This window comes from Aethalodelphis obliquidens, unplaced genomic scaffold, assembly GCF_003676395.1.
Source record: "Aethalodelphis obliquidens isolate GAN/ISIS:26980383/991018 unplaced genomic scaffold, ASM367639v1 scaffold71, whole genome shotgun sequence".
Classification (NCBI taxonomy): Eukaryota; Metazoa; Chordata; class Mammalia; order Artiodactyla; family Delphinidae; genus Aethalodelphis; species Aethalodelphis obliquidens.
In genome coordinates, this window is record NW_020838015.1 from 6,600,982 (window position 1) to 6,617,137 (window position 16,156).

At 34.8% G+C, this 16,156-nt stretch overlaps 1 protein-coding gene across 14 annotated transcripts in view; it reads left to right on the forward strand.

The window, feature by feature from the left end:
- The window catches only part of KDM6A (lysine demethylase 6A), a 209,483-nt gene that overhangs the window by 146,539 nt on the left and 46,788 nt on the right, over positions 1–16,156 (forward strand). For 3 of the 14 annotated variants that reach the window (XM_027091421.1, XM_027091422.1, XM_027091436.1), the window contains 9 exons: positions 1,852–1,945; positions 4,652–4,778; positions 9,871–9,969; positions 10,116–10,335; positions 10,897–11,031; positions 11,479–11,634; positions 12,199–12,294; positions 14,188–14,289; positions 14,949–15,344. In XM_027091421.1, the coding sequence (XP_026947222.1) occupies positions 1,852–1,945; positions 4,652–4,778; positions 9,871–9,969; positions 10,116–10,335; positions 10,897–11,031; positions 11,479–11,634; positions 12,199–12,294; positions 14,188–14,289; positions 14,949–15,344 (1,425 nt within the window). The remainder of the gene's footprint in view (positions 1–1,851; positions 1,946–4,651; positions 4,779–9,870; positions 9,970–10,115; positions 10,336–10,896; positions 11,032–11,478; positions 11,635–12,198; positions 12,295–14,187; positions 14,290–14,948; positions 15,345–16,156) is intronic. The other 11 variants (XM_027091431.1, XM_027091434.1, XM_027091432.1 and 8 more) reach the window with 8 other exon arrangements.

The window sequence follows — 16,156 nt, forward strand, 5'->3', positions numbered from 1 at the left end:
TCTGCTTATGTGTTTCAAGTCAGATCCTTACTACTCCTCCTTATTTGTGCCATTTTGGCCAAGTTGAATAAATTCTTTCACATCTCAAAGAAATACTCTCCTTCATTTTCTTCTCTTAGTTTTATACTTTTACATTTCATATTTAGGTCTTTAATGTGGATGCCAGTTTTTTGTATATAATAGGAGGTAGAAATCAAACTTCATGTTTCTCAATACGATGCAACCAGCTTTTCAAGTATGTTGGTTTTATTATTATTACTAGTGTTTGGAAGTATGTTTTAGCATTTGTTGAGGTAATTCCACAAAGGGCTCTTTCTAAAATATAAATTTGATCATATTGCTTGAACTCATTTCAGTGGTACCCCATTGTCTTAGGATACAGTCTGTAGTCTTTTAACTTGGTTTAGGAAGGTCTTTGTGAAGTTGTCTGCTTGTCTCTGCATTTTCTGCCCAGTGTGCTAGTACTCTAAATTTACCACATGCTCTTTCTTCCTCTGGGAAATATCATACTGTTATTGTACACAGTACAGTATGTTTTTTTTTAACAGTACAGTATGTTTTATTTGTTTTTATATCTGTATTCTTGACTACACTGTAGTCCCAGCAGTTCCTGTTATGTATTAGATATTCAACAAATATTTACCAGTTGAAGGAATTGAGTTGAATAACTTGATCCTTATCCTTCATTAATTGTCTAATTCACTTTTTCAGACCAGATTAATGTTTAAAGGGAACTCATTTACTTGATGAATAAAAGTTTATGTAATAACTACTGTTAATCTCAATGGACAGTTCTTTCAAATCTTCCTCATGTTGACATACTGCATTCATAGAGCTCCTTATTTGTTTCCATAGCTCTTTTTTAATCTCGTTTGATCCTTAGAACAACTCTAGATAGAAAGATCAGGCACTACATCTGTTTTATGGATGTTGAATCATAGCTCAAGTGATTTGCCTGAGGCTCACACAGCTAGTTTCGTGTTTCTACCTATGTTTTGGGGGAGAAAGATTTGTTTGCTCAGGCAGCTGTGTACTGTCAGTGATATGAATGAAAGCCACTTCATTGTTCTGCCAAGTATTTTTTAAAGATAGTATTTATGAGGTTTTCTTTTGTTGGCTTTTCCCCTTTTTGTGGGGGGTGGTGGGGAGGTTTTGTCTTAAGTTTTAGGACTGTAGCAATAATGGGTTTCAGTCATATTAGTACTTCTGGGATGAGAACTGTGGGTAAATGGTTTCATTTAGAGTTTTGCCCAAGGAATCTTAAATATTGCAAACATTATTAGACTATAATTATGGGAGGTTTGTTGTCTTCAAAATCATATATGTATTCTAAAATTTTTCATAGGATATTTTATATACCAGTATCTATATCTTTTAAACTTAGGTTTCAACTACTTTTGTACTTAGTTTTTTTGAAGCATTTTTGACGTGCTCTATTGTTCCTGTTAAGTTGCTTCGGAACTTGGTATTTCTAGGCAGACAGATGATGCACTTGGAAGTGGAATACTTTTCTGGTTTCATTAGTGTTATTAAGTAAAGTTGAAATCATTTATGTTATTAAATAGGTTGAGATGATTTTTTTTAATTATTGAGATTTGACAAATTCTTAAAGGTCATGTTTTAATGATACTTTGTTATATTGAATGTTTTACTGGTGTTAGATACTCTGAAACATGGTCTATTAACCCCAGCTGTCTAGAGTTAGAGAAACATTCAGTAAGGCACTTTTCTCTTTCAGTTGATTTTTTAAAATACGCTAAAATATCAGTATCATATAAAACTTAACATATGAGCTAGTTCTTTAAAGATGTTAATTTTATTTTCTTTAAATCTGTTTTTCCTGCTCTTTAGAGGAAGTATCATTCTGCAAAGGAAGCTTATGAACAACTTTTGCAGACAGAAAACCTTTCTGCACAAGTAAAAGCAACTGTCTTACAACAGTTGGGTATGTAATAATATACATTTAGTGTGTTATAAGTACATCTCTTTATGTTTTTTACATGTCACAGATGGTAAATACGTGGCTCATGTACCCTATTTCTTTTCTTTCCTTTTCCCCAGAGTTGATAGAATTAATCTGAACCCATCATGTTTCCACCTTCTGCCGAGCATTGTCTATCTCACAGTCAATCTCATTACAGTTCTTTAGTGCAGCTCATCCATTTAAATTCTCAAAATTATACTCTGGTACTTAACCCATGGGTGAGGGGGACTGAATACTTTCTTTGTGCCAGATATGCTTAGTACTCAATGAAGTTAAGTGATTTACCTAAAGTCTCTTAGTGGTTGGTGAGCTTGCTTTCATAGCTCTGTTGATAATATTAACTAAAGCATTTTATGTAAGAATTGTGGAACATCTAACACTATATATAGTTTCTCTACACATGCAGTTCTGTTGTAATGTTGAAGATGAAAGCATGTAGTCGTCTGGATATAATGTGTCACTATCACCAAGAAGATAATGATGGAATTCTCCAACATTTAATTTTGTTGCTTGGTTATTGAGTCATGTTTCTTGTCTGCATTTGGTATTTCGGGGGTTTTTTTTGGTTCTCCCTCCCCCCCCACCCCAGCTTTTTAAAATTTGGTTTTGGTCTGGGCAAATAATTGACTCTTAAGTTTTAGCCACCGTTGTAGTAATGTGAATGTTTTCATGATGTGACTATTTTTAATGTAATTTTAAAATTATTTAAGCTTAGACTTTATCACTTATCTTCATGATATGAATGCATATTATGTGATCGGTTATACAAAATAAACACATTGCTTTCATATAAACGTTTTATTTTTAGCTTTGTTTTTAATTTAATCTCTGGTTAGAATTTTCCTTGAGTTATCCATACTTTTAAAAATTATAGTAAAATTTTGTTTTTAATGATTACATGTAGTGTTTGAGTAATGTGAATTTGTATCTTTAAATTAAAACAAGTTTATTAGTACAGCAAAAAAGCTTTTGTGTTAGTTCTTCAGTAAAAAGAGCAAAGTGGTGCCTTCAGACAGCTTACTCATTCAGCTAATATTTGAATACAAGCTGTTTTTTAATTAGCTGCAGTGAAGAATGTGTCAATAGCAAAAATGCATATATACCTTTTAAATTTAAGAAATGGATTGAAATTGTTTGAATTACCTGTCTTCTTTCGCAGAGTGTATAGGTAAACTTTCCATGGTTTTGAAAGGGAAGGTACTTCCCCTAATTGAGTGTAATTTATGCCTGCACATCAATCCTTCCTACTTTCTTGTCACTGTTGCTTAAGCAACTCCTTTTAGAGCCTGCTACTGTAGGTCCTGTTCTTACTAGTAATAGTAGGAGAGGTAAGGAAAGAACAGATGAATAGATGTGTGATTGACTTATATTTCTGTAAAACATGGTAACTCAATCCTTTTAAAATGTCTTTTGGAGCACAGCAACTATAATAAATGCCAGAAAATAAAGGTCCTTATTTATTTTATGTACTGTGGACTATACACAAAGAACAGCTGATTTTATGCACTTGAATTGATCCACAACTGAAATATGATTCCCTGGCAAATTAAATCAAATTATTCCTGTGTGCCTTGAAGGTATAGAATACACTAGTCCATGATCCAGTCTTTTGATTACTTCCATAGCCAGCTTGCTTGCTTGTTTGTTTATTTATCATAACGGTTGTATTTAAGGTGTACAAGATGATGTTTTGATACACCTGTACATAGTGAAATGATTACTACAGTCAAGCTAGTCAGCATATGCATCTCCTCACATAGTTACCATTTGTTTTTGTGTGGTGGGAGCACCTGAAATCTATTCTCATATTAGCAAGTTTCCAGTATATATTACAATATTAATAACTGCAGTTGTAATGCTGTATGTTCTCTAGACTTACTTATCCTACATAACTTCAACTGTGTAACCTTGACCAATATCTCCCCATTTCCCCAACCTTACCGCTCCTGGTAACCACCATTCAACTCTCTGCTTCTGTGTATTCGACTTTTTAAGATTGCACATATGAGATTATGCACTATCTAAATTTATTTATTAAACATTTGTGTTACCCATTTTGTACCGTTTTTATTTGCACCATTTGAATGAACTTTTCTTATAGCCTTGGGGTTTTAAAAAATTGTCAAATGCTTTATAGTTTTTATTTTATAAGGTGTGAAAATATGTAGCCAGTGCCAATAAGGTGGGATTGTATGTGTGTGTTTTACTCTGAACTATCATTGATTATATAGCTTATATTTACTCCTTGGAAATAAACATTGGGTTAATAGTGTCTTGGAGATTCTTAAATGCACATAAATTTTTGCACGGAACAGTGAATAAGATTTAACATCTTTATATTCTTTTATACCTTGGAATCTTTTCAAATACAAAAAAATCAGAGAATAAAAGAACTGTAGTTTGCAGTCTACTAAGTGATAAGTCAATGCTTAAAATTGTTTTAATTTCTCTGGAATGAAAGTTCTTCATAACTTTGACTGTACTTTAAAAACAGACTTTCTTAGGCCAGAATTGACAGTTCTAAATTTTGGGAATGTGTATGCCAAGCTAAATGAATAAATTTACTGAAAAGAGTATTTTTTTACTTGTTTGTTTTCTGCTTGGTATTCTTTAAAATAGAAGAATAATTAACTCATTTAGGTAAATATTTTTAATCACTTACTATAGGTTGGATGCATCATACTGTGGATCTCCTGGGAGATAAAGCCACCAAGGAAAGCTATGCTATTCAATATCTCCAAAAGTCCTTGGAAGCAGATCCTAATTCTGGCCAGTCCTGGTATTTCCTCGGAAGGTAAGACTGATTTATCAGATACTTAGGCTTTGCTTTTGTTTATTCCAGCTAAGGGTTTTGAACTATGATCTAAAATATTAGTTTACTAATAACTTGATCAGTGTATTTTCTCTTTTAAGTCTTTTATAACAGATTTCTAGAAGTTAAGAAATAAAAGAAAGCTTCTGAATGTGGTGGTTTTCTTACAGCAGCATCTGGTCTATCAGGACGTTTCTTATTTTGCTTATTGAATTTTCATTTGACTTAAATTATTGCTGGTTTTTAAAAAGTCATAGCAGATAGTAATTTTTCATTCAACTATTTATGCCTTTCCTTTTGATTTCTAGTGTTTTCTTTATATGTCTGTTTAATAGAACAGAGAATTTTTCATTCTACCTGTTGACTACCAGTAGTCAGTAGAACTTTGCTAGTTATCATTTTGATTAGTGATATATACCTTAGAATGGACATTAATAGTAGATCTCAAATCACAGTCGAAAGTAGATACATTATTATTGGATTTGTTGGAAAGGAGAAGTGACATGTAGCGAAAATAGTTTTTTGCAAGCCTATAAACTTCTCTTGTACTTTGAATGTCTGAATTTTGCTTACTGATTATCTGAAACATACCTCATGTATATGTATCTGATAGAATATATTTTTGGACCATTATCAGATTGTTTTTTGGTTCCTAATTGGTTTTAGCTTTTGCAGTATGGTGGAAAGATCATTCGGCTACGAGCTGAGATACTTGGATTCAAGTCTTGGCTAGGCTACTATTTGTGGAATCATGGATGGTACAGTTAAACCTTTTGAGGCTTCAGTTTTCTATTGATTAGAGAATTAGATTGGTGGTTCTCAATGCCGGGGGTGTGGGGCTATTTTGCCCCATAGAGGACATTTCATAATGTCTGTAGAGACATTTTGGTTATCACAACTATAGGGGGTGCCACTGGCTTCTAGTGGGACAGCTCTCTACAGTAAAAAATTACCTGGCTGAGGTTGAGAAGCCCTGGGTTAGATTATCTGTTAGGTACCTTCCCATTCTAAAGGTTTTAATTTTATGAATTCTTTGGAAATTATCCTATTTTGTTTTAATTTTAAGCTTTTTTCCTCTATTTTCTATAGTATTTTACTTGAAGTGAGTTTGCCATATAGTCATGTTAAATTTTAGTATTTTGTATGGTTTCATTTTTTTCCTTTAAATATAGCAAAGTATATTTGTATGAGAGGGAATAATATTAAGATGTTTCCTTCTTTAAAAAAATTTTGATTATTCATTAATAATATACAATAAGGGCTTCTCTGGTGGTGCAGTGGTTGAGAGTCCGCCTGCCTGTGCAGGGAACACGGGTTCGTGCCCCGGTCCGGAAGAATCCCACATGCCGCGGAGCGGCTAGGCCTGTGAGCCATGGCCACTGAGCCTGCGCGTCCGGAGCCTGTGCTCCGCAACGGGAGAGGCCACAACAGTGAGAGGCCCACGTACCGCAAAAAAAAAAAATAATAATAATATACAATAAGAGTTGAGTGGAAAAGTTGCTGTTTTTAGCAGGGATTTTCTGATTCCTTCCCAAGCTTGTAAAATCATGTAAATTGGGTTGCTTATTAATAAAGCTTGAGAGTCCAAACATTGTCTCTTTCACTAAAGATCTTTGGGAGCAGAAACTGGATATTACCATCTTTGTATCTGTCTGCCTAGCAAAGTGGCTATTCAGTAAATGGAATAAATGAACTAACTGAACACCATTTGCATTTGGAGCTAGCTCTGTTACTACTATTAGTATTGTGCAGTGATAGGTTTCATACAGTGACCAGAAAGGAGATCTAGTACTGGGAAGTAGGGCCTTGCCTAGTCATTGCCTCTAGTGTTAATGTTTATATATGAAAATTTCTTTTAATATAGATTAAAAGGAATGTATACTGGAAAGTATTTTCCTTTTGACCTAAGATACAAATCAGTAGTTTAATACAGTACAATAGTGTGGATGTCTTTTTAATATAATTTTTTCTTAATTCTAGGCATGGAAAATTAATACATAACGAAACATCAAAAATTACTTTTTTTTTTTTCCCCGGCCGTGCCGCTTGCGGGATCTCAGTTCCCTGACCAGGGATTGAACCCCAGCCCTGGCAGTGAAAGTGCTGAGTCCTAACCACTGGACCGCCAGGGAATTCGCAAAAATTACTATCTTAGTAATTTTCAGCTCAATGAGCACTATTCCATAGGAGGTTCCCCCCCCCCCGCATTAACTGGTTTTACATTTTAAATCATTGAGATGCTTTTATTTGAATCTTTCTGGGTAAAATTTTCCAACTATAGTTTACTGACTTCTCAATTAAAGGATACTTACTACAATTTAACTTATTTTGGGGTTCAAGATTATCATGTTGGTGTCCATTATTTCTTATCTGAGGACTGTTAAAATTTTTTTTCTTTGATGTTTACTTTTCTTACCCTCTTTTGCTGACTTCTAATGTGTTGCTTCAAATCTGTTTTGTTGTGAGAAAATTTTTATAAATAAATTGTATTTTAGAAGTTATTAAAGCTCTGAAGGAAGATCTCAAGTGTCAGTAAGCAACTTTGGGATTTGATGACCCTAATATTTCTGAGGCATTTTATTACTTACCTCTGCATTCAGGTCTGTGTTGAAGATTGAATTTGTCATTTGGCATGTGTATATCATAACAAAAGTGTAATGTGGTAATGCTGTTAAACTGGTACTAATCATTGACTGTGTTATCACAGAACTATAGAATGTTAGAGCTGGGAAGGACCAGGAGGTCACCTAGTTCACCCTGTAAACCTTGTCATTTTGCAGATGTTTTAGAAAGTGAGCTCAGAGGAGTAAAATGTTTTGTTCAAGGTCACAGTCATGCAGGTAACTAATATCAGAGCAGGGACTAGATCCTAGGTTCAACACCCAGTGCTTTCTCAATTACACAGCGCTGTCTCAGGGGAACCTAGTTAAGTTTTATTAGAGGAAAAGTGTTTGGCAGTTGGATTGGGACATCTGTATTTGGGCACATTGGTTTCCTACTTTCATTTTGTAGGAATCAAGTATGAAAACATTGGTTTTGGGAATTACTGCTTATTCCTCCTAGCGGTTAGGCAAATTTGTCTATAAATCTGAGATTGGCTTTGATTTAACAACAACAAACAGAGCATGTTTTCTACTATCTGTTAAGCATTCCCTTTCTTTGTGGTGTCTGTCCCTGTTTGGCATTGTTAATGCCCTCTTGTCCTGAATTCCCTTCTCATAAAACAGTTTGCTCTGTGACACTGCCTTCTCTGTCTCAGTCACTCACCTTTCTTATATTGCCCCAACCACAATATTAATGATTGCTTAGGCTTAGTTTTACCTCTCCTTCATCGGTATCCTATGTTCTTATACCCTCTCTTTGATATGGATGAATTCCAAATCTAGATTGCTACACTTCAAGGTATTAAACACCAGGACCACATCTCCCATTCTTTACCTAACATTTCCCATTTTAATGTCCACACCTCATGTCAAAATCAGCATATTTCAAATCTCATTCATCATTTTCTTCCCTGAACCAGCTCCTTCTTCTTTATTTTTGCCAATGATATCACCATTTTTTTCCCTCTATTTAATCAGGCTTAAAAACTAAATTATAACCCCACCCCCATGAATAGCTAATGAGTTTGTCACAAAGTCTTTATCTGTTTTTTGGTTTATTGTTTCTCCTGTCTTTTTCTTTGTTGTTACTTGCATTACTTTCATCCTAATTTTGGCGTATTCCAAACCAGTGAATATAACTGCCTTCTTTTTTACTGTCCATAACTTATTTTCCTTTCAGTTTATCCCTACATGTTGTTAGCAGATTAATATTCCTATAAAGTACTTTCATCATGCCATTCCCCTTGTTAGAAGAACAAACTTCAGGGTATTCTTGGGTTGGATTTAAAATCCTCTACTGTTCGTATCTGTGCTATCTTATATTAAGTTTTGCTCATATTGTTCAAGCAGCATTTCAAAATGCCTTTTCTTACCTTCTCTGCCAGAATCAGTGGTTCCAACACTTTTGGAGTACTTGATGTTTAAATTTTTTTTTGCTGTTTACTCAGTCAATAGTATTTCAAAATAAGTCAATTACAGTACAAATATTAGTTTAATGGAAAATTTATGTATGTATGTGTATGTTGTTTTTCCATTTCGTTTGCTTGGCCAAATTGCCATATACTGGCTGGTAATGGGTATCACTGATCTAAACAGTATGCATCTACACATATTCAGTTCCTTTACTCTTACCCTTCCCTTTCTTGTCTTTCCTAAACCCCGGTAGTGTGTCTACCCTAAATTCTCAGACCAGTTATTGTCTGTGCTAGCCATTTGATATGGCATCATGACAATTATAATGTGTCTTCAGTCCTCAACTAAATTGTAAGCTCCTTGAAGACGAACTGGATTTTGTTCTTTTCTTTTTCCCTTAGTGCCAAGCACTAAAGATAATTTCTGTATTTATAATTTCAGCTGCTGTTCTGTGTATCCATCAGGTACATCTACATTAAGAAAATGGCAGGTCATTGAAACTTTAATCATACCTTGCTACCCTTACTAGTCATAAAATACTGTACTTAATTCTATTTTATACTATTTTTGATAGTTAGCTTGATAGTATTTATGTTTGTATTTTGTATGAATTAAAGAATTTTTGCCCTCATTATTTAAGAAAGGAGAATTGAAATCTGATTCAGCAAGTCTTACCAACATAGAGTGTTTTTCTTGGTTTTTAACTCTATGTTCTTACTCTATAGAAAACGAGAGATCAAGCTGTATAAGTAGAGTAGTGGGTGTGTGAGTGTGCTTAACTCAGTATTATAATATTGAAGTGATATGGCCTTTAATTATTTTAATAGGTTCTAAAGCATGCTGTATTGATAAACACTATCAGATAGACTATAATATAGTTTATTGAAGGGTTAATTATAATGTACATTATTGTTGTCATGTATGTACACACATTCACATAAATATGTCAGCTTATTAGGTTTTTATTTGCTTTGACATATAGTCCATCCATTCAGCAAATTAATTAATTAATCAATCAGTATTAATCATATTTTCTTGATTTTTCCCTCCCCTCTCAGGTGCTATTCAAGTATTGGGAAAGTTCAGGATGCCTTTATATCTTACAGGCAGTCTATTGATAAATCAGAAGCAAGTGCAGATACATGGTGTTCAATAGGGTAAGACTTTGTATAAAAATAATGGTATTATAATTGATACACAAAGATGGTTGCATCACATATAATGTACTTCATGGCTTATATCATTTTATGAAGCTAAGCAGTTCTTCTTAGTCAACTTATTTTTTCTGAATGTCTCTTTCCAGCGTGCTATATCAGCAGCAAAATCAGCCTATGGATGCTTTACAGGCCTATATTTGTGCTGTACAGTTGGACCATGGCCATGCTGCAGCCTGGATGGACCTAGGCACACTCTACGAATCCTGCAACCAGCCTCAGGATGCCATTAAATGCTACTTAAATGCAACCAGAAGCAAAAGTTGTAGTAATACCTCTGCACTTGCAGCACGAATTAAGTATTTACAGGTAAAATGTTTAAATGGCAGTTTTTTAAAGGCACATATTTCCCCATGACACTCAGGCAGGAGGAGGGTGGCTGGGAATTTTGTCTAGCTGTGTTTTGATGTCTATAATTTGTTTCCATATTTTGTAAACATACCATAGCTTGTAATATTATTTTACTTTTCATTTTAAGTAAGATATGCAGTATTTTGAAAGATGCTCTTTTGCACATTTACTCTGTTGATGCATATTAATTTACATAATTTTTTTCTATGTACTGTCTACATTTTTAAGTTGTCATAGCATTTTAGAGAAAAGGACGCAAACATTGTCTTTCACTCTTGCTTGGAGTTTCATGAGAAGACAGCTATAAGAACTCTGAAAACAGAGCTCAGCTTTGTTTTAATTCTCACAAAGGTTTATATTCCGGTTTCCCTCATTATACTTAGTATCTTTCTGAAACCCCAAATTAAGAATCTATTTTCTTTTAAAAACAATTAGTTATAGCATTTAGGAAGATTTAGTGGACTTGCTCTTACTCAATTAGGCTTGTGTTAAATTTGCTTTTTACATAATTTTTCCTAGGCTCAGTTGTGTAACCTTCCACAAGGTAGTCTACAGAATAAAACTAAATTACTTCCTAGTATTGAGGAGGCGTGGAGCCTACCAATCCCCGCAGAGCTTACCTCCAGGCAGGGTGCCATGAACACAGCACAGCAGGTGAGAAGTTGGGTTATGTTCTGCAGGTGCCCAGCTTTAAGGGTTCTTTTCAATCTGTAGTGGTCAAGCGTATTTTACTAAGCACAGGAGGCTTTCATTAATGAAAAGCCTCTTGATTTAATTGTGAAGGGAATCTAGATCAAATTAAAACTCCCTCTGATATGGGAAGAAATTTTGGGGTGCCAGTTTAGAACCTTTGTGCATTTTCATGATTTTGAAGGAGGTTTCTTAAAGTAATGCTGCAGTGGTTTATTTTTTAAAGCAAGTTTTTCAAAGGAAGGTACACATTCCTCCATTGATGATTCATTTGATTTTGATTTTCAATAATTGCCATCAGCGATGTCCACATAGCTTTGAAAAGTATGCAGCTTGTAAAGTTTTACAATTTGAAGGAATGAATTAAGAATATATAGAACCCTATTTTTGTCTTCCTTCTGTGATTCTTAGGCATGTAAACCTCATCATCCAAATACTGAACCTGTATTAGGCCTCAGTCAAACACCAATTTCACAGCAATCCTTGCCACTACACATGATTCCTTCTAGTCAAGTAGATGACCTGTCCAGTCCTGCCAAGAGGAAAAGAACATCTAGTCCAACAAAGGTATATATTTTAGAGAAATATAAAAATCCCAGTCAAAAAAGAAACTCCTAACTGCCCTGAACTTGTGCAGTTTGAACATCTCCTGTCCTTTACTTTAAATCTGTGGACATCAAAGAGTGAAAGGTTTGAGTTTTTCTATCCCAAATTCTTAGCATCATATTAAATATAGAAAGTAGGGATAAATTTGCATTCATCAAATCATTTTATTCATCTCCCTGCCGTTAAGATCTCAACACACTTTTCATCATCACCTTCTACTGACATTGAAATAAACTTAATGTTGGACCTAGTGGACAGTGTGGTATTTAGGTTAGCCATTTGGGCCATAGTTTAGGGGTGGGCCTTTTTGGGTGGCTTATTAAAGAATCAATATTTTCTTAATTTATGATTTTCCAAATTTATTATGCATGTAAAAGTATTTTTAAAAGAACTAAATGTCATAACATCTTTCTTATATGTAAATATTCCAATTCAAAGTCATTTGGCCTCCATTAGTCATTATTGTTAACTCTATGGATTTAACCAAATATTCTTTAATTTTTTTTTTTTATCAATTTTCCTCAGAATACTTCTGATAATTGGAGTAGTGGCCATGCAGTGTCACATCCTCCAGTACAGCAACAAGGTCATTCATGGTGTTTGACACCACAGAAATTACAGGTATGTAAGATATGCTTTTGACAGATTGTTTTTCCTATTAAAGAAGAGTAGAGGTACTAAGTTTTAAGTTTTTTTAACTATTAATTCTTAAAGTTGAATGGCAGTAAACTCAATAAATAGGCGCATAAGTAAAATGAACCCACATTTACCAGAGTAGTAGAGATAATTCATTCTTTTTTTTTCCACCCCCCCCCCCCCCCCCCCCCCAAATATATTCTCATGATTCAAACTGCCTCAGTATGAGTTTAGGGTATATAAAGTAAATTCTCCATCTAATTCCTGCCCCTACCCACTCAGTTCCCCTCCTAATAGACAGCCAGTGTTATTGGTTTCTTATTTGTCTTTCCAGAGATATATCATGCATGTACAAGCAAATACGCATCCTCTTTCTCTCATATATTACTATTTTTCTCCCTTTTTTATACAAATGATAGAATGCTATATATACTGTTAATAATATATTTTACAGACCTTTGCATGTCAGTGTATAAAGAGCTTCCTTATTCTTTTATGACTACATCATGTTTCTTTACGTAGGTTTCATACTTTTACTTAGGCAGATCACTAGTTTTGGACAGTCAGATTGTCTTCAGACTTTTCCTATTCCAAACAGTGCTTCTTAGAGTGTACTTGTCACAATGCATTTTTTTTTTTAACATCTTTATTGGGGTATAATTGCTTTACAATGGTGTGTTAGTTTCTGCTTTATAACAAAGTGAATCAGTCATACATAAACATATGTTCCCATATGTCTTCCCTCTTGCGTCTCCCTCCCTCCCACCCTCCCTATCCCACCCCTCCAGGCTGTCACAAAGCACCGAGCCAATATCCCTGTGCCATGCGGCTGCTTCCCACTAGCTATCTACCTTACTACGTTTGTTAGTGTGTATATGCCCATGCCTCTCTCTCGCCCTGTCACAGCTCACCCTTCCCCCTCCCCATAACCTCAAGTCCGTTCTCTAGGAGGTCTGCGTCTTTATTCCTGCCTTACCCCTAGGTTCTTCATGACATTTTTTTTTTCTTAAATTCCATATATATGTGTTAGCATACGGTATTTGTCTTTTTCTTTCTGACTTACTTCACTCTGTATGACAGACTCTAGGTCTATCCACCTCATTACAAATAGCTCAATTTCGTTTCTTTTTATGGCTGAGTAATATTCCATTGTATATATGTGCCACATCTTCTTTATCCATTCATCCGATGATGGGCGCTTAGGTTGTTTCCATCTCCGGGCTATTGTAAATAGAGCTGCAGTGAACATTTTGGTACATGACTCTTTTTGAATTTTGGTTTTCTCAGGGTATATGCCCAGTAGTGGGATTGCTGGGTCATATGGTAGTTCTATTTGTAGTTTTTTAAGGAACCTCCATACTGTTCTCCATAGTGGCTGAACCAATTCACATTCCCACCAGCAGTGCAAGAGTGTTCCCTTTTCTCCACACCCTCTCCAGCATTTATTGTTTCTAGATTTTTTGATGATGGCCATTCTGACTGGTGTGAGATGATATCTCATTGTAGTTTTGATTTGCATTTCTCTAATGATTAATGATGTTGAGCATTCTTTCATGTGTTTGTTGGCAGTCTGTATATCTTCTTTCACAATGCATTTTTAAGCTCAAAGAACTTTCTGTGTAAATCCTGAAAATTACTGATGAGTAGAATTTCATGCGTATTTATCTCAAAGATCACATTACAGTAAACCTTCTGAGGTTTCTCAAACTTCTTAAAGGACTTCATCTTGGGGTTGATTGTCATTGGTCAGAAATCAGTATCTTTGACTAGACAGCATTCTGAGTTTTACCTACTCATTTCAAGGGAAAGATTGCTTAGAATAGTGAGCTTGTTTCTTAGATGTGTCTTTGACTGTATTCTCCTTTCTTCTTCTTCTAGCACTTGGAACAGCTCCGTGCAAATAGAAATAATTTAAATCCAGCACAGAAACTGATGCTGGAACAGCTGGAAAGTCAGTTTGTCTTAATGCAGCAACATCAAGTGTGTATAGCATTTTTTTTCCCCTAAAATTTGTTACCATTTCGAATATTTCTATTGACTGGAACATCATTTTAGAGTATGTTCATGCCCACTTCTACTTTCCACCAGTATTTGGTGGAATTGAATAGTCTGTGCTTCTTAAAATACTAGTAATGGACAGATTTTTAGGAGAAAACAGCAATAAATTTGATTTTGAACATGACTTAGTATTTTATTATTTACATGTTATTCTGCATGAGTTTTATTTATATTATTTAATACTTAACAAGCTACATCCTAAACTTAGGTGGGGTTCTTTCAAGCTTGTTTAACTCAGAGAATCTGGCATATAAATGTGATAGAATGGAATTTTGAGGTCCCCTATTTTGTGATGGGGGAAAGACCTGTAAATTTGATTTCCTTTCCATAATTTTCAGCTGGATTCTTTTGTCATTACTAAAGGGATATTTCTTAAAAAATTAAGTAGGTTCTTGCTTTTCCGAGGAAGCTAATCTAAATGTGAAGAAACAATTTCTTGTTTTGAAAAGGTATTTTTTAACCTAGAGAAATTAAATGTTAGGGTAAAATCAGAGATTACCTGGTTATATATTCTTCATATTCTGATTCTGTCCCCTGTGGACCACACAGGCAGCATTTATTTTTCATTTGTTTTTTGACAGATGAGACAGACAGGAGTTGCACAGGTACGATCTACTGGAATTCCTAATGGGCCAACAGCTGACTCATCACTGCCTACAAACTCAGTCTCTGGCCAGCAGCCACAGCTTGCTCTGACCAGAGTGCCTAGCGTCTCTCAGCCTGGAGTCCGCCCTGCCTGCCCTGGGCAGCCTTTGGCCAATGGACCCTTTTCTGCAGGCCATGTTCCCTGTAGCACATCAAGAACGCTGGGAAGTACAGACACTATTTTGATAGGCAATAATCACATAACAGGAAGTGGAAGTAATGGAAACGTGCCTTACCTGCAGCGAAACGCACTCACTCTACCTCATAACCGCACAAACCTGACCAGCAGCGCAGAGGAGCCGTGGAAAAACCAACTATCTAACTCCACTCAGGTAATAGAAGGACTGACTGCCTTGTTGGCTTCTCACATAATAGTTGTCTTCATTTGATTTTATGCATTTTGAGAGAAGAAGAAATAAAAGTTTGAGGAACTTTTTATAAGCATTTATAGTACTACAATGTTATTACTACATTGTGGCTCAGTATTATATGTATGTGAGTATATTTTCTTTTCCATATAAGATTTACACAGATAATGTTAGAAATTTCTAAAAAAATAAAGAAAATAGATCATACAACTCCCCAAAACCCACTGCTAATTTACAGTGGCATCTTAAGCAATTTATGGTGATGTTTCTTAGTTCATTTCTGCACATATTGCCTACTTAAGATCAGGTGCTTTGCTAAGTGGTGAGTATTCACTCTGGTGGGAGAAAAAGTTTTTTACTTCTGAATATTTATCCTCATAGTTTCCCTATATTTTGGATTGTTTCCATGGAGCGGGTGCTCCAAAGCAGAACTGAAGGGTTAAAGAGCATTTTAAAAAAATGTTGTGAATACATATTGCCAAATTACTTATACTTTTACTAGCTCTAAGGAAATATTTGACTTATTGCTGGCTAGCTTTATATTACTGATAAAACTGAGATAAGTTCTTTTTCTAAGACTTTTAAAATGTTAATTCATGTAGGTAAACAGACAGTAAATAAGCATTACATATAGAATATTAGGTAATGTTATGATTAGTTCCCTGGAAAAATATACTAGAAACCAGAGCTGGAGAGTACTAGAGACTGGTGGTAGAGGAGTTGCAGTTATAAATAGGAATATCAGAGAAGATTTCACTGGAAGGGGATATTTGAAT